This window comes from Anabrus simplex, chromosome 1 (assembly GCF_040414725.1).
Source record: "Anabrus simplex isolate iqAnaSimp1 chromosome 1, ASM4041472v1, whole genome shotgun sequence".
Lineage (NCBI taxonomy): Eukaryota > Metazoa > Arthropoda > Insecta > Orthoptera > Tettigoniidae > Anabrus > Anabrus simplex.
In genome coordinates, this window is record NC_090265.1 from 580699300 (window position 1) to 580726854 (window position 27555).

The 27555-nt window shown below is 39.8% G+C and overlaps 1 protein-coding gene across 1 annotated transcript in view; it reads right to left on the reverse strand.

Moving 5' to 3' along the window:
- Positions 1 to 323: 323 nt before the first annotated feature.
- Positions 324 to 27555, reverse strand: part of LOC136857158 (uncharacterized) — a 374401-nt gene continuing 347169 nt past the window's right edge. Inside the window, exons 2-5 of the mRNA XM_067135589.2 lie at positions 23164 to 23265; positions 21929 to 22093; positions 10675 to 10769; positions 324 to 4551 (exon numbers count right to left, since the gene is read on the reverse strand). Coding sequence (XP_066991690.1) covers positions 4126 to 4551; positions 10675 to 10769; positions 21929 to 22093; positions 23164 to 23265 — 788 coding nt within the window. The 3' untranslated portion in view covers positions 324 to 4125. The remainder of the gene's footprint in view (positions 4552 to 10674; positions 10770 to 21928; positions 22094 to 23163; positions 23266 to 27555) is intronic.

Here is a 27555-nt window from a genome sequence, read left to right on the forward strand (position 1 = left end):
TTCCAAGAAGTTAAATAATAACCAATTATTGTTAATTTACAATTAGTTTTGCTAAGTCCTGTGATTTGCAGTTGATAACTTCGAATTTACCCTAGAGGACAGACATGTTCTTGTAAATGTATATTATATATAAATTTATCAATACGAATAAAATCAAAATAAAGTAATTATGATGTAAGACAGATTGACAAAAAAGAGAAATAAAGAATTCTTGGAAAAAGAATTGAAATGAAAGAATGGAAGCTTACAAACAATTGCGGACTGTCAGTCCGCGCGCGTGTAGTGGTGTTACAAGAGAGCGCGCGTTTAACGGAGGGTTAAGTGTTCATAATGCCAATGAAAAGGGCAGGCAAAACAATATGAGTACGACAGGTGTATCAAGAAGAGTTATCAGACCTATTTATAACTAATGCTGTGGAGCAGCACGGATCCTCTAGTTCAGGGCCTCTCAGGGTGCATGCGCGTGGTGCATGCACTGTGCACGGTGCAAGAGACGACTTGGCTTGGTTGACCAGAGTGCAGACCCCCCACTCCTCGATTACTCTCTCTCTTTACTCACGCCTGTCTCGCTCGCTCCGCCTGTCTCCCTCTGCCCCACTTGCGCCGTAGCACTCCAAATCCAGGCTGACTTGAGCCGAGCAGAGGCGAGTTGAGCCGAGCTTAGCCGAGTAGCCCAGAGACGAAGCGTTGATCCGAGCCATGCCGAGCGGCAGCGATGCACAGTGCACGGAGCTCTTGGGCCTCGCTCTGCACGCGTGAGATTTTGGGCGTTTGAGAGGCCCTGCTCTAGTTGTATATAAAGACAGAATACATTATATTACAGTGACTTGTTTTGTTTACTGTTTTCAGAGGCAAAACTTACAGTTTATTACCTTATTCAGTATATGACAATGAGACACTCTCAAGTCAGAGGGATGTGTTTATTAAGATTAACCTCCTTTCAGTCATCAATTACCTTTCCCTTAAACAACAGGAAGATAAAGCTGACTGTGTGTCTAGCCTATATCTCCCCATTTGGCAAACAAAGTGTTTCAAATTTTATCACTTACAAAATGAGCATAATTCCAAAATCTCACATGGGGAGAAACAAGTTGTGTAGTTCTAGAGAGGAAATAGATAGTGATATTTTAGACCCTGTCTTATCTCAGAAATCACATACTTACTAGCAAAGTACAGTTTATTATTGCACTAATGTGAAGGGTACATATACAACTGAAAAAATACATATTCTTTCAGGATAATAATTTTTAACAAGGAAACACTTGAAATTGAATTATTATTTAGGCAAGAAAACGAGCTTTATAAGGTATCATACAATTTTGTGCTTTCCATTCCAGTAAAAATTTCTATTCATCTTTATTCTCTGCAGAGCACTGCATTCTGTGAGGGATTTAGCTCAGCTCTATGACATACAGCTATTTCAATCATGTATCTGCATTCCTATGTTATTTCTTTAACTCCAGCTAAACATCTGCTTGTGAACTATCACTAACTGACTTTCCTGCAAGATGTCTAACTTTAAGGCTGATGGAACTTTACAAAACGATTTTTTACTTGGAAGAGCTTCATTTATTTCCATAGCTTATAATGATAGACAGACTTGCATATTAATTACAACTGCAAGTTTACAAGAATTCTGAAGCCTGTTGGTTTGACTCAGAGAAAGGACTTTAGGGACTATATGCTTTAATGTAGTACCTACCATATTGGAGCCCACACTAATCTGCCACACAGCAGCAACAAATACATAATCACAGCACTGTGACAGCTTTTTGAACATGTATTTTGGTTCCTTTATTCCATGGGTTTGTCCTTGCAAATTATATAAAATACAACGTCAACTATTGCTTGGATTATCCAGTGTATCAACACAGGAAGGAAGGACTCTAGCAGTGTTATATGACTATTAATATCACGATCACAGCCACGGGACCTCCAGGTTTAATGTGGACTCCAAATCGCAAGGACTTGAATTTAATTTCAAAACTCCCACCGTACTGACCAGAATTCTCACAGCGGGCACTTGGTGATAAGCTACTGACAATACCGCTCAGCTATCATTCCCCTGAAACATCGTAACTCACACTGATGCTACTTCATTATTGTAGCCTGGAAATTAAATGAACTAATTGATTCTCTTTAGAAATTCTTGAGTTGTCTTATTTTCAGCAGCTATCAACATAGGTGCCCACAAGGGGCAGCAAGAGGTAGCACTTGACCTCTCCCCTACAATTATAAAAATGATATTCGATTGTTTAATGTCATACCATGTTATTGCAGAAATTTTAGTTACTGACACTCAACTGACAACTGTTATAACCTGTTATGATGTGTTTCTGAAGGATGAAAGTAACAGAAAAGACACTGGCAAGTTCTTGATGCAGAAAGATATGTTTAATATTCTTAATTACAAATTATTGCTAAAACCATGGGTTCCGCACTTAAGGTACGATTTGCGAACTGGAGCCAGCTGCATTTTCTGTCACCTTTGGCTGAAGGATCACCCTACGTGGCTATGCTATTCTCGCGAACTGGAAGATGTTTTATGTCGTACATATGATCTGCAGCCGAGCATTAAAACAGGTCTCCAACTGTCATTCATTACGAAGCATTTTACAGACTACAAGGACTTCAATGCCAGTGCCAAAAACCATATACAATCAGATTGGCACAGAGAATCATCAGAAAGGGCAAGGAAACTTCCTAGATATCTATGAACGAAGGCATTTCGTGGTGATTTCTACCATCAGACTGAGAGAAAGGAAGTTGGAGCAAATTTTGTCAAGTATTATTTTCTGTGGCACTCATGATATCTCATATCAAAGAAAAACGTCAGACAGCGGATTTTGTTATGATTTATTGGAATTTCACCTGGAAGCGGGAGATGATGAACTACAAAAACATCTCTCATATTCTCCAAAACTACTAAATACATGTATCACCGAATTTAAAATGAAATGGTAACGTTTTGCGAACAGACATTACGAGAGATACTGTTTACCGAAGCAAATTCGTGCAATGACTTATCTGTTATTGCTGACACGACAGATGACATATCTGGAACCGAGCAGCTGTGTACTGGAATTCGGTTCATAAACAATATATCTAGTGATGATTTGAAAGTGCGCGATGAATTGTTTGGGTTTCAGCCATTGGAAGATATGAATTCCATATCAGTCTCAATTAAGCTTTCTAACAAGTTCTGGTTTCGATTTAACCAAAGATACGGCGGTTGTGCTACGATGGCAGAACGCGAAGGCGGTGTTGTAAAATTAATACAAGGTAGCAAACAATTATTTGCTGTTACTGTATTAGTCATGAAATTAACCTGTAATTAAACGACCTCAATGAACTCCTACCTGTTAAAAGTGCGGCAGGTACCATCAAGGAAATAGTTTGGTTTTTTCTTCGTGAAAGTCCACCTAGAACAAAGCAGATCTGCCGAAGTGGAAAAGCAAACTTGTATGGTCAAAAATCTTTGAACTAAAGACAAAATATTCACACATTCTTGCCATAAAGTAGCCAACGGTTTCAGAGCACCGAAATGCTGCATTTAACTAAGCAAGTAAAAAAATGAAACGATAAATAGGGGAGGGGGTGTGTGTCTCATCATCATCTAACGACAAGTAGGTAATGAAACGGAAGAAATTGATTTCTTCCGCACAGCAGGAAAGCTGATTTGGAAAAGTGTTATTGTGCCCTCACCCCCCACCCGTTGAAAATACTTCGAGCACCCATGACTATCAATATTATCATTAACATCCGTATTACATATTGTTATTCCATATCACAAAACATACACCAAAAACTTAAGAAATGAGCATCTAAACGAGTCAGGGCTGTTATAATGAAGTAACTCTATAAACACGCGTGCTTGATCCATTTGCTGAAGTACTACAACAACAATGCCATGTTCTAAAAGCACTGAGACTCAAGCATGGTACCAGACTTGACTGAGTGTCAGACTCCACACCGTCAGAATTACGCACAATTCTGTCTGTTTCAGTCGGAAGTTGAGGACGTCACTGGCTACCACTCACTCTATGGAATGTGAAATCTGCCTGCAGTATCAAGTCCATTATGCAGGAGTCAATGTTTCTTTACCGTTCAGTAGTTCAGGAAACATCACACGGCAGTACTGTAAGTCTCAAACTTCACTTTCTTCACACTGCCGTTCCTGGATAATGTGGGAGACTGCCCACTGAAGCCTGGATTCTGGATCCCCATGCCATCAGGTCTTGTTCGGGTCTTCTTGAGGCTCGACCTGAGAGGACTGCGAGCAGAACCATTGGATGAGGCTGTGGTGGTTACACTTCCCACACTACCGTTAATGGGCACTGGGTATGGCTGCCCACTGCCGTCTGTCACAGCAATGGTCGAAACATTTGGATGCCGATCTCGCTCCCGGAAGCCTGGATTGTTGATCGTCGTGGCATCCTCGCCCCGAGGGTCTCTCGAGGTCTTTGTTGGATCACCATCCATACGACGAGAGAAGAGCATGTCGTATAGCGCCATTACAAACAGCAGGAAGTTCAGGGCAATAGAGGTAATCTGAAACACACACATTATTCAGGTAATAGATACAACATCATAAATAAACGAGTTCAAACATTATCAACAGCTGTACATAGGTAAAAAGATACTGCTTCCTTGTAATTGATAACACTGGTCGACAAAATTTGAAGTTTTTTATAACAAGGGAAACAATAGGTGTTTTTGACTTACTTTCTTGTGCTGATTTCAAATCTTTTTAGAGAAGTTTTCCATCAAACAGGGTTTTCGAGTAATAACATAAAAACCATTGTTGGTGTCTATACACCATAGTAATTAAATTTACTCGCCAAAAAAGCATGTAAATTGGAGTTTCTACTGTATTTTGAGTGAGGAACATCTCTTATCAGTGTCCAACTTCTAGTCTGCCAGCATGTTTGGGGGCCATTTACCCTGGTAACACCTTTCCATTTCCGCGATGACCTTGTGGAAGCGCTCCCCGTGTTCGTCGCTCATAGCCCCTAGATTTTCAGGAAAGAAATAGAGATGGGAGTGCAGGAAGTTTATTTTTATAGACACATTACACCCATTTATCTTGTAGTTATCTATCATCTCAATGACATGTTCTCTGTAGTTATCAGACTTGAAGTTTCCTAGAAAGTTTTTTTACAACTTTTTTGAAAGATTGCCATGCAGCTACTTCTTACATATTTAAGTGGTTTTCAAATTCCATATCTTTCATCAGTTCTCTTATTTGAGGCCCAACAAATATTCCTTCTTTAATTTTATCATCGCTGATCCTTGGGAACTTATTTTTTAGGAAGAGAAATGCACTGCCATCACGATTCAGAGCTTTCACAAAATACTTAAACAAGCCTAGTTTGATATTCAGTGCAGGCAATAAGATTTTTTTAGGTTGTACAAGTGGCAAGTGAAGAAAATGCCCATGTCCTGGATTAAGTGACTCTCTTTTTGGCCAATTACTTTGCATATAATGATTATCTCTGCTATTCCACTTGCACAAGAAGCAGCAAAATTTGGCATAGCCAAGCTGTAACCCCAGTAATATGGCTATAACTTTCAAATCCGCACATATCTGCCAAGAAAATTGGTCATACTTGATAGCAGAAAGTAGGAGCTTCATGTTATCATAATTTTCCTTCAAACCAACTGCATGGGCTAAAGGAATGGAAGGATATATGTTTCCATTATGTAATAATACTCCTTTCAAACTTTTTTCGAGGAGTCTGTGAACAAAGGCCAATCCTCAACTTTACGCTCAACATCGAGTGACTGGAATAAATTCTCAACAGCATTGCAGAAAACTGGATCATCTTCTTTAGAAAACAAATGCTCCAATTCCTTTTGCGTGTGCGGAAAAAACTTACTTTGGCGTCACCCTGCAGTAGCTTCCATCCTTTCAATCTTGAGGCGAGTAATTCTGCCTTACTTTTACTTAAACCAAGATCACGAACCAAGTCATCTAAATCCTCCTGTGTTACAAAGTGCGGTTCATTTATAGTACCATCTTCTGCAAAATCTGGATCCTTCTGTAAATCATCCTGATGTTCGAAAAATTCTTCAGTCTTGTCATCCGGTGGAGTTGATACGGGAAGTCCTAGCCCATGAGGCACCGGTCGAATTGCTGAATCCAAAGATGGATATTTAACTGTATGTCTGGACTTCGATTTTTTTCCAGATACATTTGTCAAGCAGAAGTAACAGTCTGTCACATGATCTTTAGGTTCCCGCCATATCATAGGTATTGCAAAAGGCATATGGCGTGATCCTTTCAACCAGCCAGTTAATAGTGTTCCACATTTCGAAAAACATATTTCTTGGGCACATGTCTTGTTCTGAACTTTTTTGTTAAAATAAAATTGATAAGCCCTTCTTATAAGAGGAGTAAACTTCCGTCTCTGCGCTTTGAAAGTCAGTTCACCGCACACGTAACAGAAATTGTTTTTATCATTTATGCACTTTCGAGACATATTTATTATACACACTACACACACAATACACTTTACACTACTCCTTATAATGCACTACTATGGCTCGTATTACACACTTCTATCACAATCCAATTGACAACGGAAGAGAGCACAGAATTAGCTTTTTTCCTTTTAAGAAAGCTCCAACTCGCAGTGTGTCCGTAGAAAAAGTCGCTACGGGTTCTCTGAAATTCCGCTACACTCCGCCACGCAGTGTCGGAAGATACATTCTAACAAGCTTTCCTCCAATTTGCAAAAATGTTGGAAATACTATTGCGAATTTTACTATTTTCCAGCAAGTTTAGTCGATTATTCTTCGAAATGCTCTTGTTTTCAATTTGTGGACAACATGAAAAACATTTGCAGGTACTTATTCTGCTCCTTGTTTCCGATCGTTCACTGTAAGTTGTCTGAAATGAATGAGGCTAGATAGAACTAGCCTACCTTTGGTGTACTAGACCCATTTATAATACGCTAGTTAGCAATTTAAATTACATTGCAACAACACATTCCGCACACTGACTCATCTGCAAACTTTACCTTAAAATCGTTATTTTGTAGTAGAATATAATTGTTGTAACTCGTGAATTCAAGGCAACAATCACCAAACGTTATAAGTCCATTGTTGACAAAATGAAATTAAATTTAAATGTAAAATACTCCTTCTAATCAGCAACCTATATACTTCCAATGCTAATAAAAAGGAAAAATATTATTTTCAAAATTACAAAAAAAGGTGGGTGATGGACAATTTCTGACTTCTTTTTTGGAATCAGCAGATGAAAATACATCAGGAAACAAATTCATTGTCGACCAGTGTAATCATTCGAAAAATATTCTTAATAGAGGCATTGCAAGAAGAAAGAGCATAATCAACTTTTTCTCATTCTTCTCATTCTTCTTTTACTACTACTACTACTACTACTACTACTACTACTACTACTACTACTACTTCTCTCCTGGACCACTGTAAAGTGATTAGTAGTGTGATATGTTGTGAACTACTTCATATGAGAGCCGAATAAAATTCAAAGGATGGCAGCACGATTTGTTCTGGGTGATTTCCGACAAAGGAGTAGTGTTACTAGAATGTTGCAAACTTTCGGTCGGGAAGACTTGGGAGTAAGGAGACGAGATGCTCGACTATGTGGTATGTTTCGAGCTATCAGTGATGAGTTGGCATGGAATGACCTAAGTAGAATATTAAGCTTGAGTGGGGCTTTTAAAGTAGGAAAGATCATAATATGAAGACAAAGTTGAAATTCAAGAGGGCGGAATGGGAAAAACATTTATAGGACGAAGATTAAGGAACTGGAGAAAATTATCAAGGGAAATGTTCCATACATTTCAAAGTTCGCTGAAAATATTTAAGAAAAAGCTAAGTAAACAACTGATAGGGAATCTACCACCTGAGCAACCGCCCTAAATGCAGATCATTGATGACTGGCTAACTGATGCAAATGAAGGTGTATATTAACCCTTGTCAATTGGATTACATTTTTGGTTGTGAGCGTAATTAATTTTCGTGATGTTATTTTCATTATTAACAAACATGCACGCTCCACAAATGTAAGTAGTTTAGCATAAAGAAGCCTTTCATACTTAATTTCATAGGAATATATTGCAGATATCCATTTATTCTGGAAGAAAGAAATATTTAACTGCATGTTTGTGCTAAAGTAGCACAAGGACGCCACACAGAAGTTTTGACTGACGTCACAAAACACTGTATTTATTTTACATTCACAAAACTTTGTTATAATTCACTTTGTTGATTACTTCGTAATTCATGTATTATTAATACTACAGTATAATTATTGAAGTTGAAAATTCATTAATAGATATGCACAGAACAGTTCCTGCTAAGTTGAATTGCAATCGATGCCTTCGATCTCCCATGTTTTATTTTAAACTGTAACAAAAATTTAATGTTAAAGAATGTAAATATTATTTTACGGCACAATGACTATTGTCATTAAGTTTCCGATGTCTTACCAAGTTTCATTAAAACCGGCCAGGTACAACGCACACAGTTACATATGAGTTCATGATCAGTGGCACTTTCTAGGCTACCAGTGTCCTAGTTTGGATAAGAGACTAGATTTCTTATTAATTAAGGGCGGATGTTGTTGAAATGTCATCCTTTCTCCTTCGTTTTAGGACGTTGCTCAGCAGTATAGAAATGAATCATGCGATATAACAAACGATATTAACACGTTTTGACTACACTATTTTTTTGCATTTTTGTTTGCCGATTTGGGATGATCAGTCATTGTTGCAACTTTCAAGAAGATTTTAGGTCAATATATAGGATTTTGAAGAGTTTTTAGACCATTCTAAAATATTTCTTTAAATTTGTGCATGTATTATTTATTGTCAGACCGATAAAAGTCTACAAGTGACAACAATAAAAATTATATATATTTTACACTTCGTTAAATTTGCTAAATATCCTTAATGACCAAGCAAGGTCGTAATGCAGAACTCAGGTAATTAGGATAAAGTATTTCCTAACATGTCTGAAACACAAAAAATGCACCAGCCTTCGCACCCACCTCTACAGCCAGTCATCCACCACCTCGAACCTGAAAGGCAAGAACAAACTGAAACGAAAAGGGATTGGATACAACAGTTATACAAATTCCCGCTCGAGCACAATTATCCGCCCAAGTAGTTCCGGGCAAGAAAAATGCCAAAAGTGAAATAAAGAAAACATTCTTAATTCAGTTAGTGAATGAATTTTGAAAAGAGGTCTTAACAACAGATGGGCGTGTTTTATACGGTATTGTAAACTATGCTGTGTTACACTGAGTGTGAAAAGGAAGCTCATTTTACAACAGCACATTAAACGAGAAACACATCTGAAGGCCGTCACGAGTGTAAAGAACAACAAATAATCCGATGTTCTTCGGGGGCAAAGTGCTAGCACTACATCCAGCAAGTCATTATGTCCATATTTATACAGAGGTGTGAAAATTATTAGACTCGAAGGAAATGTTTCAAAATAAAAGAGCCCAGTTGTCTTTCCAAACCACACCGTATAACTTCCTGCCTTTCAGTCAAATACTAATTCGACTAAATAAGATTTCTGGAATCCAATATTACCCATACGTTTTAAATATTGCGTTGAGATTACATCTTCCTATTTGGTCAATTAACACTCCTTTAATATCAGTTTCCAAGAGTTTGTATAATGCGTTAAATATCACAAAGCACTGTGAATTATCAACATTTAAGTAAAATAATTTATCTCAGAACCAGTTCATGTGATGCAATTTTATCTACCTATACTCAAAAGCGATTTGATAAGTCATCAACAATGAATTTAAATGTTGATATAAGAGTGTTAATTAACTACAGTGTCATCACTGATGTCATTTAAAGAAAATATAGGCTAACTTGTGTTCTATAATTTACTTTAAACAGGCAACAAATGATTCGTGAAAGAGTTCGATTGCAAAACAACGATTTTTACGCCCATTTGTATGGGCAGGGAGTAAAAGCTAATGTGATAATCGAAACTGGCGTTGAGTCTAATAATTTTCACACCTTTCTATACCTTCCAAGTAAATTCGGAGATAAGTATTTATGTAAAAAAAGTAAAAAGAAAGGAATAAAAAGAAAAAGAGCGCTGTGTAGTGAAAAGCATTGTAACAGAGTCGCCAGAAGTCAGTTTGGTCAAATATTATTTTTTTTTTTACTCATGTCATAGTATTTTTCATAAATTTAAGGGCATTTTATTGATCATTTTCGGTGATCAACATCCGCCCACTACTTATTAATAATACTGTATAACAGAGTGAAGGACAGAAAGTGTAGAGTTGCAGGGTAGGGGGTTCTTAAAATATGTCTTAGGCATCACATCATCTAGCAGGAGGAAAAGAGGAGTTGAAGAGTGACATTATGAGATTTCGTATTCTATTTCAATCTTCATTCTCTCATTTCCTCCTTAAGAATGTTGGCACAGGAAAAATATAAGAGTAAGAAATTCACTAGATGGATAGGATGATGGAATCTCTGAAACGGTGAAGTCCCCATTGCTGAAAGGAAGATAAATAATTTCCGTTTTGCCGACGATACTTCTCTGATCTGAGAATTAAGTTATCGGCTTATGGATCTTTCCGTTCTCATTCTGAATTGATAATAAACTGATGATAAGAATAATTAGGGTGATGAAGCAATAGATATTTACCTGAATATAAAAGGATTCTCCGCGTGAGACTCGATAGTTATCTTCTCTGTCAGTCTGGAATGCGAACAGTCCTGCAGCAACACACGACAGCAATGCTGAAAATTTAACAAATCATTAGGAGAAAAGGAATCCACGACTGTACATGGAAACTTACACACTTTCTATTTGGAAAATGTTATTAGGGGCTGTATAATATGATGGGCTCGACGCCACCAGGATTTTGTCAAATTTTCCACGTTCTGAAACTGATATGTTTGTATAAATAGTAGAGGAGATAGAAAAAGTCCTCGAGTGGTATAACGTCGGCTTCCGGATCACAAGGTAGCGGGTTCAAATGCGGCAGAGCAAGTCGGATATTTTCATGGTGAAAAAAGTTCCTGTGACTCTCAATGGATCACGATGTAGGCGTGTAAAAGATCTCTGATGATACATTTTGCGTTTACCCGACAAAATTCTTTAAAACTCAGCCATAGACGCCCAGGAGAGTTTCGATATACTATGCCATCTAGTAGAACTAGAGTTAAACGGAAGAAGAGCAGACAGTCAGATGGCGTAGAATTGAAATTCCTGCATGGCGTAGCTGAGGCCATACGATAATAATAATAATAATAATAATAATAATAATAATAATAATAATAATAATAATAATAATAATAATAATAATAATAATAATAATATGCGATGTCTACCTTCAGATCCTCAAGTAGCTCACACAATTCGAAGTGTTGGTGTTCGGATATTAGGTATTAGCTATTAGATATATCCGTTTAATTTTAAGAATATGAGGGAAAATCATTTGAACATTTCCTTCGACACTGACATCGCTTATTAAAACATGTGATTGCAGCAACAAATCGAGAAAAGGGTCTCTTGAAAAGCAAATATTAAAAGGAAAAATAGACAAACTAGGACCCCAGCTGACTACTATATACTGCTGCATTAGGACCTCGATACAAGAACAAAGGGATAGATAGGGAAGGACCCGTTGCCTGTCCTTCTCAATCTCTGGACTTGAATCCTCCCGATATTTTCCTTTGGAGTCACATGTAGAAAGACGCCGCTTGAAAATGAACAAAAGTTTCTAGTAATTGCCATCGCAGCAGTTGATGTTTGCACAACGCCAGATATTTTGTTACGAGTACAATGAAATGAAATGTCGTATGGCTTTTAGTGCCGGGATATCCCAGGACGGGTTCGGCTCGCCTGCTGCAGGTCTTTCTATTTGACTCCCGTAGGCGACCTGCGCGTCGTGATGAGGATGAGATGATGATGAAGACAACACATACACCCAGCCCCTGTGCCATTGGAATTAACCAATTAAGGTTAAAATCCCCGACCCGGCCGGGAATCGAACCCGGGACCCTCTGAACCGAAGGCCAGTACGCTGACCGTTCAGCCAACGAGTCGGACGTTATGAGTACACTAGTCACTACATCGCCGATTACCTCTTTGTAGTAAGGTAGGAGAAAGACATTTCGAATATTTTCGTAAGGAAAGCACAGTGCCCCCATATGGAGGATGTGTATATTCTAGCAAAATGTATGCAGAAACTTGCGACCTTTGGGTTTTTTTGTTTTTGCTAGTGGCTTTACGTCGCACCGACACAGACAGGTTTTATGGTGACGATGGGATAGGAAAGGACTAGGAGTTGGAAGTACGTGGCCGTGGCTTTAATTAAGGTACAGCCAAAGCACTTGCCTAGTGTGAAAATGGGAAAATACGGAAAACCGTCTTCAGAGCTGCCGACAGTGGGATTCGAACCCAATATCTCCCAGATGTAAGCTCACAGCTGCGCGCCCCTAACCGCACGGAAAAATCGCCCAGTCGACCTTTGTGTGTGTCATTCCTTTAGGTCCTTACTCTTGTCAGAACGTTTTTGAGTAAAATGTTTAAAAACACACCCTGAATACTGAAAATACGTACTGTATATACACTGTGTTTCGAACAGTATGCACTGGATGCTGACTATGATACGCAACGACTATTACCACTAGAAAAATAATGACTTTTTCTTTCCTACTGTGATAGTACATATATCACACCCCGAATTATATGTAGAAGTTAGAGATAATATTGTCAGTATTCGATTTATTATTATTATTATTATTATTATTATTATTATTATCATTATTATCAGTATTTTGTATATTTTGCCATTTATATTTGTAAGCTGGAAGATATCCACATATGTAGGTATGAGTAATTTGTTTTGCACGAGTGGGAAAACATTGCTTTAATAACTCTGGTAATTTGGATGAGTCATGTGGCTACCCCAGTGTTTGTTGTGATGTACTTGTGTCGGGATATTCCACGAGTCATGTATATATGCCAGCCTGATGAGATGAGCTTGTTGTTGTATTAGGGAAGTTCGTTGACTCATGTAATAAACCACAGAGTTTGTTTATCTCTTGGGAGCAAGAAGTAGTTCAGGGCTTGGTCCTGACTAGAGATCACTCATGATTGGCGGGCAAGCACCAATCCAGATGTATCATCTGAGAGGAGTGGGATGTTGATGTCTAAAAAGGTTGATCATACGGCGGCAACCGGTGACATTGTAAAAGAACGAGAAGGAAGACAACTACAACCAGTGACACTGTATAAGAGAACCACTCGGTACGGACAAGAAGGACAACTGACACACTGTACGGAAAGGAAGTGGTGCTGATACACGGTACTGGAGTGACACGGCTGCAATGGACTGGACTTCAAACGTTCGTGGAGCGTATTCTGGTTATGTTCGTGGAAAGTGGCTGATCAACAAATTGTGGAGGGCGCACGCATTAAGTGTTGTTGTACTTGTGGAGGTCTGGCATTAGATGTCGGTGAAAGCTATCTCAGACTTTCCATAATTTATGTTGAGGATCGACAGACATGTGTATATATCTTTACAACAAGTGTTAAAATATGTGAACACACTATTACAAGGTACAGTATCTGTGTGATGTGATAACTGCCGATTATGAGAATCGGTAAGTCGAATTGATATAAAGGGTATTTATCTACATGTATGTACATTGTTCATCGGACCATCTACAAATGGTAGTTTAGTTCTCGCTTTCGTTCTCCCATTGTTTTCATTATTGTTGTTGTAAATACGGAGTCTTCCAGCAATCTTTTGTGAGTGTATTATATGTATAATTGTGTATGTTGATGAGGTGCTCATGCATGGATTTTGTTAAGAATATAGTTAGCTATTTTAGAATCAGTGAGTTATTGATGAACCTAGGTGCAGTTCCTACCTATTTAGTCGTTTTCAGGAGGTTAGGTAAGGCCTGCAGCAGATGTACCAGTACGCAGCATTGTGTACACGCCCTGGGATATAATCATGCTCTATCAAAATTCGAGGGATCCATTCTGGTGAACTCTGGCGCCCATACTACGGACATTTCGATTAATTATGTTTAATAATTTATTTCAAGATTTTATGAAGTTTTAGAGAAATTTCATTTATCTATATATTTATTCATGATTTTATTTATTAGTAGTCATCAAAAAGTTACACTACTGCTCTTCTTTTAGTATATTCCGGCCAATATATCACAAGAAGAGATTAAAATAGATTTCGATATCTCCTTCTTTTAACACCGTTCCGGAGTTTAGCTCAAAGTCATCACAATTTGATCTGCTCGATTTCCTCCCAACTTATTACTTCGGTAATTTAAAAAATAGCGGTTCAGTTAATCCATATCCCCCAACGTCAGAAGTGGCAAATTACGAAAGCAAGAAAACCATAAAACATATTCTCATATAAAGAACCCTTTCAAGATCAGCAATAAAATGTGCATTCCGCATTGGGGCTACTAAGTCCCTTTACCTTCACACAACTGAGACCGGTACGAGTTTCAATTACGAATTGAAACAGTCAAGTTCATGTGTTCTGCAGGAAGGGTTATATGGGTAGTTGTAAACCAGAAACGTGGGAGGGTTCTGGTTCGAGCTCTATGGAGCTTGATATTCCTTTTCGTTGCCTCCACGTCTGAGGGAATACCAGCTACTCGCTTGGTAGCTCCAGGTTATACTCTTCGTTTGATAACGAATTTAGGACTGGTTTGCAAATAGATCTATGTGTATCCTAAATAACTGAGAAAATAATAATAATAATAATAATAATAATAATAATAATCCATCTCAGAAAAGCTTGAAACTCAAAAATCCATGGGCACAAGAAAGACGGCAGTCCCATAGTGAAAGGATGAGGAAGTTTAGGGAAGATAAGAAGAACAAGATGAAGAATACCAGTGCTATTGAATGGTTCCACGTGCTCCTTAAGGAGCTAAACGAATGTATATAATAATAATAATAATAATAATAATAATAATAATAATTGTACCTGGGGTATACCTTCCCCGTCCTGTTAAAGTGCGCGCCTTCTATAAGGCCATCCGCGTTATGGAATTTGAATGCAAGATATTTGAGTTTAAACTTGTAGATGTCGCTACCATCGGCCTAAGTGCCCCCTCTGGCGGGATTAAGGAAAATTAATTCCTAAGTGAAAGTTAATTTTCAGAGGTAGCTACCTTTAGTTTAGAAGATTGATGTGTTCTTATGTCAAAGTTGTCGACACTCCTACTGCTTCCTTCTTCCTGACTTACCAACCAATCAGGAGTTTTGGAATATTTTCCCTATCCAATCAAAGTGGGGGGTGTGTTCAGGCATCTAGCCTAACTGTAAAGAGTTCTGGCAACTTCTTTCGAAATGCTATAAAAGCTGGCCGCTTTTAGGCCGTATTGGCATCTCCATCGCTCCGGTTTAATGGGTGCGGCCTGTTATTCAGAGGCAGGGGCCGCAGGTCGGCGTTCGGAAGGCCCAACTACTCAAGGTAATGGCAGAAATTTCTTAACATGTGATAGCTACAGGCAGAGTCCGGCTCCATGGCTAAATGGTTAGCGTTCTGGCCACAGGGGTCCCGGGTTCGATTCCCGGCAGGGTCTGGAATTTTAACCATCATTGGTTAATTTCTCTGGCACGGGGGCTGGGTGTATGTGTTGTCTTCATCATCACTTCATCTTCATCACGACGCACAGGTCACCTACGGGTGTCAAATCGAAAGACCTGCATCTGGCGAGCCGAACATGTCCTCGGACACTCCCGGCACTAAAAGCAATACGCCATTTCATTTTTGCTACATGCAGATAGCTTGAGGGGAAGATTTCAAACTTCTTTTATTCATGTAAAGTTTTCATTTCATGGTTTAAATGCAGATTTTCGGCAAGTATGAGGACTCTGTTCAAATCCCGGCTGGGAAACATATAAACTAAGGGAAAATGTGTGATTACCCTCTGTTGATTCCCAGCCAACTTGGTATGGGATGACTATAATTTTCTCAACCTCTAAATTCTTAACATAATTTTGGCATTTAATATTTCTCGTGTAGTCACCCCTCTGTGGAACAGGCTTAGCCTCTGCAACTTCGAGTCATAAGCCCACTTGGGGTTTTAAGGCCACGGCCGCATCCCCATCTCTGTCCTATCACATCGACGCCGTAAGTTCTACCTGTGCCGTTGCATCGTACAGATATATATATTGTTATGTAGCTTAATGGGCCTACACAATGGATGCACCAATCTCGGATACAAAAAATGGGTCATCAATGTCAGCTACGGCTTCTCAATGCACATTTGAACCACTTCTACCGTTTTTTTCACACTCAAGATTGTGATAAGAGTATGGAAATATGGATCCAATAACTATAAATATTTCGGCAGATTAACGCTAATTATAAAGTGGCCTTGTAAATAGCGAAAGCACTTCGGTGCTATTCACCATCATTATGCTCATGAGAGTATAGAAATTTGGATTCAGGCACAATAATTATCTCGCATATTAACGCTAGCGTCCACGTCAGTAGTGTAGTGGTTAATGTGATTAGCTGCCACCCCCGGAGACCCGGATTCGATTCCCGGCTCTGACACGAAATTTCAAAATTGGTAAGGAAGCTGGAATGGGGCCCACTCAGCCTCAGGAGTTCAACTGAGTAGAGGGGGGTTCGATTCCTACCTCAGCCATCCTCGAAGTAAATGTTAGCAAGGCCAAGGAGAGATTCTGTTTAAACATTTTAAACTCATAGCTAGGGTTAATCCAGGCAAATGCCGGGATGGTACCCACGGCCGCTTCCTTCCCTCTTCCTTGTCTATCCCTTCCGATCTTCCCATGGGCGAGGTACTGGTTGTCCTCCCCAGTTGTATCCCTACGACCCAAAGTTTCACGCTCCAGGACACTACCCTTGAGGCGGTAGAGGTTGTATCCCCCCCCCCCCACTGAATCCGCGGGAAAAGCCAACCCTCGAGGGAAATCAGATTAAGCAACAGAAGGAAAGAATTAACCCTAGCTATGAGTTTTAAATGCTTAAACAGAATCTCCCCTTGGCCTTGCCAACATTCACGCAGGTGCATGCTTCGAACACCAGACCTGTATTCTAGAACCCTTGAGCTGACATTGCCATGGTTACGGCCCGTCATTTCTTCATTCGATTCCTACAGCGGGGAGTGCGGTACCAATATCTCGAAAACGGTTAGTTTTAGAGTCTTAAAACATGGTTTCTGGCGTCCAGGAACTGACCGAGTTTTATTCTTCGCTCGAGAGGTTTAAAATTAGCGTTGTCTCATCCTTATAGAACAAATTCGATATGTCGCCTGTAATAGTCCATGTTAATGCGCCAAAGGAACCAAATTACCGTTCACACGGGAATCCTTTGGTATTCCAAGATGATACATACCCTACGTTACCAGGAATGATATCTTTCAAAATCGGCCCATTAGTTTCTGAGACACCCATTACATAGTCCTATACACGAACTCACAGTCAGCCTGTATATATATTAGTATAGATTTCTGTATCAAATGTTGATAGAAGAGGTTGCTCTAGGCTTGTATTATTTAGTCACATACTTCTATACGATCCTCGCAGCATCATACGGCAAAATATTATTATTATTATTATTATTATTATTATTATTATTATTATTATTATTATTATTATTATTATTATTATTATTATTGTTGTTGTTGTTTCGTATAGGCCAGCTACGGACCACGACGTTCAACTATTACATTTTGGAATGGGCATTGATGTTTGCCCAGTAGTTGCGCATCCTCAGGCTGTGTTGCTCCCTCCTCTCCTTTGTCCAAAGGGCGCCAGTCTTCTTCGTTGGTAGTCTGTCCTGGAACTCCTTACGTTTAAGTATCTTCCTGAGTGTTGTCCGATCCTGTAAGTTTCCTTCTGTTATTCCCAGTTCCTGTAGATCTTTATCCACTTCCATCCGTCATGGTAACTTGGTCTTCCTGTTTTGCCAGTAGTTGAGAATCCGGTTGGTCAACCTGGTCGGATGCATCCTATTGATGTGCCCATAGAATGCTAGGCGTCTCTTCCTTGCTACATTCGTTATTCTTTCACAGTACTTGTAGAGCTCTTGGTTAGGCCGTCTTCTGTAACTGTCACCTTCCTTGACTGGCCCCAGTATCTTCCTCATTATCTTTCTTCCCCGTATTTCAAGTTTTTCCTTAAGCCCCTTCCTGTTGAGTGAAGCATATAAGGCTTCAGGGCGGATGACTGTCCGGTAGTGCTTCATCTTAGTATTACGAGAGAGACACTTTTTATTACAGGTATTCCTCGTCAGTTGGTAGGCCATTTCAAGCCTGTTAACTGGAGTTGACAAAGCTGCTCCTTCAGTGAGATTAGATTCCACCCATTCTCCCAAGTACTTAAACCTGTTGGTTTTCCTGATCTCTCCCTGTTCCAGATGCAACGTACAAGGAGATTCACCGATGTTCGTGATGAATTGTGTTTTTTCAAAAGACACATGTAGCCCAAACTTTGCTGCTTGTTGTCTGAGAACATTTAGTTGTTTCACTGAAGTTTCTATTGAATTAGATATAATTGCCAGGTCATCGGCAAACGCCAGACAGTCAACATTGAGCTCATTGCGCTTATTTCCCAGATAAATGCCACTTGGGACCTCCTTTCTAGCTAATTCCTTTCGCCACTCTCTTATTACCTTTTCCACGGCACAGTTAAAGAGGAGAGGGGACAAACCATCTCCCTATAAAAATACCCCACTTTTGGGTGTAAAGACAATCCTGTACTCTAAAATGGCTACTTTAACTCTGTTCTAAATAGCAATCCAGTATAATGTACTGTATATTATTATTATTATTATTATTATTATTATTATTATTATTATTATTATTATTATTATTATTATTATTATTATAAATATGAAAGTCTCTTTGTAACCACCAATCAATTTTAGACTTTCTGAGTAAAACAAACTATAAACTAAAGTGACGATTCTCTGGTATGACATATCTCCGTAATTCATTTTGAACACCATCCATTTATTCACTTTTGCATCAATATTTTTGTTTCAAATTCACCTAAAAATCCAGTCTCTTAAACGATGCACTTTAAGATTTAATCAGCTAACCGGTAATTGCCCTGCAGTAATCAAACAGTACCTAACAAATGTTTAAGACTACCAGCAAAAATCAGGTAATGAACTCCTGTTCCTACATTTATTGTGCGAATTGGTATGCAAAATATTTTATGAATGATTTATATTGATATACACATTATGAAAACCAACCGTTGAAATATCGAATGAATTTTAACAGTTATACTTCTTCAAACATTTTGAGAATCTATAAAAATACCCCACTTTTGGGTGTAAAGACAATCCTATTCTCTAAACTACAGAATGTATATGGCTACTTTAACTCTGTTCTAAATAGCAATTGAGTATAATGTACTGTATATTGGCATAAAATCTTAAAGATGAAAATAGTATAGGGTCGTTTATACTGGGTATAGTATTTCTGAAATTTCGCATTTAAGTAACAAAGACAAAAGTATTTTAAAATGCTTGAAAATTCTTTGGAATGTGCTACCGTCACCGACCTTGCACTTCTCACACAGTACAGGCTTTGCTCAACAGATCGTAGAGGTCGATGCATGATACAGATGGAGAATTATCGCTGACTGGCCCCTAATCTTTGAGGTTACAATCACCGTCCAAACTGCGAAGTGAGTGTCTTGAAAAATGCAACAAGATAAAAGACCTTGTGATATTTTCACCTTTAGGCTTTTACGGCAATATACACTCCATTGGACAGGTATTTAGAAAAACAATAAGTAGCCTTAGTGCAGTAAACAGGGTGGCCTTTAGACCCACAAGTGGGTTAATTTCATAGGTTCTCAAAACGTTAAAAAAGTTATAACTCAAACTTTATTCGATATTTCAGCTGTCCTTTTTTATAACGTGAACATCAGCACGAATAATTTAAAAAAATATTTGCTGACCAAACCGTACCATTTAATGTAGGACCAGGAGTTCATTAATTGATTTTCGGTGGTGGTCTTAAACGTTTGTTAGGCACTGTAGTCGTGCAGCTTGAGATGAAACCAGTAGATCATATTCCTTGTAGGATGTGCGCCACGAAAACGCCCTTTCCTATCAAGTAAGCCGCCTCCCAACCAGTAAACAGGCTAAAATCGTTTCCAAAGCTCACTTCTATTTCCCGTCATTGGCAATTGTCACCCAACAGATTTTAATTTCCTGTGGCAAGAGCAATCAACGCCAGGGCGTAGCGATCAGTTCTGTGCTGTGACGGTACCGTTCCTCTGCAGAAAGTACGAGGGAATAGGACTAGAGTAAACTTACGAGAATTAATAATAATAATAATAATAATAATAATAATAATAATAATAATAATAATAATAATAATAATAATAATATGGTATCGGATACCCCGTGCAGGCATTTTGATTTGGCACCATTTACACTGCCTGTGTCTCATTTTTTACTTTCCATTTTATTCTATCCCAAATGGCAGAAAAATCATAATTTGTTTTAGTCGATCTATGGCTGAGTTTCAATTAACTTTGTCGAGAAAACACTAAATGTGTCGCCAGAGATCTTTTATATGCTGACATCGGATGGCATGGAATATCGAATGGACTTTTCTCTACCCTACGAAAACTTACTAGCTCTGCTGGATTTGAACTCGCGATCTTGAGATTCCGAGGCCAATAGTGATCCACAGAGTAGAAACTGACGGTAGTCACCCATTTAACACGTCCATAACGTATTCAGAACTATTTTGATGACGACAAACATGCATGTTGTAGACCTAAAAACACTGACAAACTTGTATAAGGTGTGATCAAAATGTTTCTGTTTGAGGGCGTTGCTACAGTGGACATGCAAAGTAGCGAACTGCGATGCGCGTATATAAGCACGGACAGGTAGACAAAGGGATTAGTGTGGCAATCGTGTCGTGCCGAGGTACGTGCGTTAAATGTGGTCACGTGAACTAAGGCGACATTATTACCAAATGCGTCCAAACAGGACCAAGGTGCTGTTGTTCTGCTCTTGGGTGTCGGAAGGCAAACACCGGTGGACATCCATCGCAAAATGAAGACTGTGTATGGGGCAGCACGTCTGTCGAAAATCATCGTTGTGGAATGGCGCATGAATTTCCGTGCGGATCGCGTTTCGACACAAGGCGCAGAAGGTACGTCAACTCAAGAAGGAGACACTCGAGCACCCGCGCTGTAGTCCTGATCTGCCCCCATGCGGTTACAACGCCTTGAAGCAGAGCTCCCTCAGGGTGCATGCACTGTGCACTGTGCAAAAGACGACTTCGCTTGGTTGACCAGAGTGCAGACCCCCACTCTTCGATATGGAGCAATAGCGCTGTCTCCCTCTTTCCCCACGCCTGTCTCGCTCGCTCCGTCTGCCTCCCTCTTCCTCACTTTCTCCGTAGCGCTCCAAATCCGAACCGAGTTGAGCCGAGCTTAGCCGAGTAGCCCAGAGGCGAACCGCTGGTCCGAGCCGAGCCGAGTGGGACCGATGCACTGTGCACAGGAACTCTGCGCCACAGTTTGCACGCGTGAGATTTTGGGCGTTTGAGAGGCCCTACCTTGAAGGGTCGATACTTCCTGTCGGACGAGGATGTGCAGCAGGCGGTTGCGGACTTCTTCATGCAGCAGGACAAGGCGTTTTACCACACGGGGATCTTCAACCTGAGGCATCTCGCCTGATTGGCATCCAGATTCAGGAATGTACAGCCATCGAGCGGAAACATTTTGATCGCCCCTTATAATAAGCCCAGCACTCCAAGCACATCCAACGTGGCTACCGTAAGAGTAAGAGATAAACGACAGAACAATACGAGTACATCACCTTACACTTTCTGACTATCACACAGGTCAAACTCAGCACAGTCATATTCAATACACCGAACAAAGTTACACTTACCTGCTAGAAGACCGAGAGCTAGCTTGGTGATCACGACAGAGCTGTACGAGAGTACCATACGCTCTCTGGACATCACCATGGCCAGCTGCAGAACACTCAACACACAGAACACGCCCAACATTGCAACCCCGATCGTCGCCACCAGTCCTGCATACCATACCGCCGCTGTAAAAATGAATGCAATCAGAGAGGCATAGAACATGAATATATAAGAAATATAGCAGCCAAATTAATAATACAATGCAGCCAAAGGGTTTGCCAAAACAATGTCCAGAGAAGTGTTAATTTTACAAGGGTTAGTTTTTCCATGACTATTTTACAGGACACTGTGAACCGCGATTTCATAGTTTCAGGACGGGTAACTTTGTGACGCAGAATGTTCTTCCAGAAACTGCATTATTAGTTTCAAAATTATGCGAAAATTGTGAAATTATATTCTACTGCAAACCACTTGTGGACTTGGAAATAAATAAATATTTTTTCAGCTAATTATGCTTGTCATAATGTCACCCCATATAGGCACAAAGTAACCCCAGATTACGGTATCTCACGTTTCATCTACTGCTTTGTAGGCCTGCTCAACAAAATCAAACGGCCGTATTACCATATAAACCCCTGATGTGTTCTAGAACAGTACTGTAACGTCATGGTTACTTATGTCTGGTATCCTCGAAATTCATTCTATAGTAATGAAGGAAATAGATCAAATATTGCCAAACTCAACCAAATTAATGGCCCAAAAAATCGTTCAGGCTCTTTGAAATATAAAGCTACTTCATGTTTAGGAAAAAACTACCTAATGCCAAAATATCAAATGTGCGTTAATTTCTAAATATTTCAAAAATAGTTCCCGTTAAGGTTTGAAATTAAAACATAATTAAACTGCACGTATTCCAAAATCTACGGGGCTCATAACACAATCATTCGAATATCCTTCACAACTACGTTGAAAAGAATAGTTAAGAGTACGGCACCTTGACCTTAAACTCTGGAGGGTCCAATTCAAGTTTAGAGGGATGAGGAGAGCTGGAAATTCATATTTAGATATAGAATACCAAATTCGCTGTCTCACCGAACTTGTTGGGAGAATGATTACCAAAGTGAAGCTATCGATGCACCAAGACCTCCAGTTAAGACAAAATGGTTAATTGCTACAGACAGAGCTGCTACATTAAAATGAATGGCAAATGTTACGGAGGGTATCATCGACTCCTAAGGTATATTTCATTACTTACGGACAGGACGAAACCTGGAGGCAGTTGGCCCACAGACCACTCGGTTGAACTGACGCTCTTGACAAAGTTGCCATGGACCGAAGTAGCCTCGATCTCCGAAACCTGAAACACACATGAAAAATAAACCATCAGTTTATATAGTCATATCATGAAACATGTGAAAATACCCAACAGTTTTAAGGTTTGTTTCTCTTCATTAAAATATAAGGAACATTTCTAGAAATCTCAGTATGTGGGCAATTTGCACAAAGATTCTTAGACTACATGTAATGGGATACCATGACGACTAAATCTGTTATGTTTATTTTAGCATCGAACAACGTCGTCTGAAGTCTCAAACCTCATAAAACGCAAGAAAGCAGCGTACATCGATCACATCTTCCGAAATGACAAATACAGCTTGACTGAACTTAGCATAGGAGGCAAGAAACTTGGATGTGGGTGGAGAAGATTATCTTGGGCGCAGAACCTCCGACCTGTATCCACGATACAGAAACTCTTATACAGTAAACACAAAATGGGAAAATTGACTCCATGATGCTCACCAACTTTCTGTGTGGAGATGGCACCAGAAAGAGGAGAAGAAGAAGGAAAAGAAGCAACGTCAGCATAAAACTTGTGTATGTACATTTTTATAAATGCTATTTATTCGGGGCGTCGACCTTTCTGCCATAGAAAGTGACCGACTCCAATGATCATTCCAGTATAGGAATATCGGAAATTTCAACCATTCAACAGCTGGCTATCGCCAGAGTTCTATCGTTTTCGTATTATCGCACCTGCGTGTTCTTGTATTTTATATAAATAACAGCCAACTCAAACACCTTTGTGGATTCTTTACTCTAATATCAACCTTCAATTGTCTTCAATAACACATCCACGAAACTGTGTCATTCTGATGAAGCCGATATATTTGTAGACTACAGCCCAAAAAGTTTAAATGCAAAAATTAAACTGTATTTCCATGCTAAAAGCTTTGTTGCCTGTAAAGATAATGAATACCAATGAACAAGTCCATCAAAATGTTTCTGGACTAGCTCTACAGCATACCAACAAAGTTAAGCTGGCAGCTATAGTGACCTTCGACCTTGATAAAGCAATGTGCCTGGAGACATCACCGTGTTTACATCGGTAGTTGTTATAGTGGTGCTATTGTGAATACCTCTATGTGGTAGTCTGCGATTAAGTCATTGACAGAAAGGCGAAACAAAGAGTCTACGTGAAATTTTGCTTTCAACTGGGTAAATCGGCCAAAGAGACGTTGAACATGCTTTGAGAAGCATACGGTGATGAGACAATACGTCGTACGCAATGTTTAGAATGGCACAAGCGCTTCACAGGTGGAATAACGTCCCTTCAAGACGAGGAGCAACCTGGAAGACCTTCCACAAGCATTACTCCCGATATTGAGGCACGAAATCGGGAACTTGAGTGTGAAGATCGTCGAGGAGGATCGGTGACATTGCAGATATTGTTAGTGTATTGTGTCAGTATACGCAGTCCTAACGTCGGACTTAACCATGTGGCTTGTCGCTTCCAGGATTTTCCCCGATTGCTGACTCCTAAGCAGAAGGAACATCGCGTTGCAGTGTGCCAAGATCTCAGTGACGATCTTGGGTGTACGGGTACGACTCTGACAAGGAGAGGCCGGACCCTGCATCCAAACGATTTCAGCGAACTTTAATGTACCTGTTGGGGGACGCCCAACAGTAACTCGCGTATAAAGGTTTAGGTCAATACACTTAGGACCATGTGGAGGTGATAGAACACTAAAAGGCGAACAAATTTTACTTAAACGTGTCAGGTCCGCAACCTAATAATTTCTGAAAAATTGATGAATTTCCCGATTCTAATACACCGCGTGTATACTTTGAGAGTTACGGCACAATCAAGCGGAGCGGTGGCCGATTGGTCACCGTACATGTCTACGAACCTCGACGACGTGAGTGCGAGTCTCGCCGTAGCTATATTTTTTTGCACAAAATAAACTGTTATTTGAGGGAACTCGAAGATAAATATGCGAATACAAATATTAGACAAACTGCAGTGAACATTATTTGTACCTCAAATTAACATGGTTCACCCATCCTTGCGAGGACAGTAAGAAGGGTTACCTCTCTGGTTTAAAAAACCAAGAAATATGGTAAAGGAGTAGAAGCCCTGACCACGCATCACCCTAGTATCTGCCATTCTAAAGATTATTGTTAAATGCGAAGAAATGTTAAGAAAACAACAGAAGAGTCATCGCACTGACAATGCTTCACCCCAGTATCTGCAAACCAAGTACCTAATACTAATAAAAGTCTTAATTAGAAGCCCCGTGATTTATTAACTGGCCTGAGGTATTATCTGCGAGACACACGCCAGCTACGGGATATCTGGCAATTCAGTTTTTAGCTCGAAACGTTGACTTCGCTACGCAGTTAGGTTATGGCTAGCTTAACTTACAATAGGGAGAGAGCGTTAGGATAAGTCAGGACTTCGCACCAAGGCAACAATTTCAATTAGTACCTACAACAGTATTTTTACATTACTTTTCTATACTGACGCCTGTTGCCATTTCTTGATGAATGCAAGTATTATTTTTGTATCCGTCTCTTGGTAGAGGCCAGAGCAAAGTGTAGCTTCCACCAAAGTTCCAGTCTCATCCGTGGCTGTGACAATATGGAAGCTGCTGGGGTATGAGTAGTGCTGAGTAATGACATTTGGAGCACAACTAGTGCATCCGAGTGTTATGAAAGGTGTTGCTCATAGGATCAGTCGTGCTGCAGTAGCACCTTCTGGTCCAGTGAGGAAAGCAATGGCAAACTACCTCACTCCTCATCTTGCCTAGTACGCCTCATTTTGGTGCTGCCATTGGTTTTTGCAGTTTCCCTATAACTGTATAGCCTTTGATGGTGCTATTTGAGGATTCAACCAGCCTCTGGGCTGATGACTTAACAGACAGACATTCTATACTCAGACATCATATTATTTTGCGAGTCGTATCGAGTTTACAACAGCGCATTCAACACATCATCACCTACAAACAACATAATCATTATTATTATTTAAAAAAGTATCAAAAGACAGTAACCGCTTAGGTTTAAAATACAACTGTTGAAATAAATAAATAACTGAGTCTTTATTAGACATATTTTAAACATTTTCAGTTAACATTTCATTTTTGTGCAGGTAATTCGAAAGTACATTCTTCGAGGACAACCTTCCGCAAAGTATTACAGACGAGTATGAATTCGACGATGATTAACAATAATGTTTACAATCTGTTCTACGTCGCACCGACACAGTTCGTTTTTATGGGGACGATGGGGTATAAAAAGGATAGGAGTGGGAAGGAAGCAGCCGTGACCTTAATTAAGGTACAGCTCCAGCATTTTCCTCGTGTGAAAATGGGAAACCACGGAAATTCATCCTCAGGGCTGCAGACAGTGAGGTTCGAACCCACTTTCCTTCTAAATATTTCTTTACCAGTCAGTGAAACGAAAGATAGAATTTAAATTACTTAATTCCCCATCTGAAGAGGATTGGGGGTCATCTGTTCGGTTCGCCCGTCGGAGTGCAGAGCTATCGGACCACAGAGCAGCCGTGGCCACTTGTGGGCCGAGACCCATTCTGGCTGCTCTGAGAGACGGTCACGGCGTCACCGTCTAGGAGGCCCGCCTCCCCCTTCAGGCGAGGAATGAAAAAATCAGTAGTAGTCACTTCACTTCCGTAAATATCGTGTAAACGTTATTTTAAGCCACAAGTGCCATAGTTATATCCAGAGAATACTATATTTTCTTTCATGTAATTTTTGTATAAGCTGTAGATGAGATATTCCGTTATTTTAATTGCTTGTCATTGTTAAACGATTAGTTAAGTATTGGTTGTGACTAAAAGTCTGTGTGATTGGGTGAGGTTGGGGGGGGGGGGTGTCGGGAACGGACAATTTCGTGGTGATCATGTAAATTGTTGTATCACAACAGCCGAGTCTGCAGGACTTGTTGGTGTTAAAGGTCACCCGGACCGTACTTTGTGCACAACATTCACTGTACTCAGCAGCATACACTGAGCGATGGTTCTGCAAACTAAAACGTAAAACGGTTTTGGAAACCAGTTTACCGGTACTTCAACTCATAATATGAACTTGTGTTCACCTCACCGAGTCATAATCTGAACTGACTACAACTACTCTGAATTACCATCATGATCGGATTCTAACCGAGAGTCGGGGATATCTCTTTGAATACCGCAATGCAATCAAGTGTGAGTCTTGAGTTCAACCTACACCGCTTCCGGGGAAGTACCTCGGAAGACATAGCAACACTGACTGACAATTGAGTTGATATTTTTGTGTCTGTGCATGCAAGTCCCAGTTTGAGCCCAGCCAAGCTGCCAGTTCGGACATGC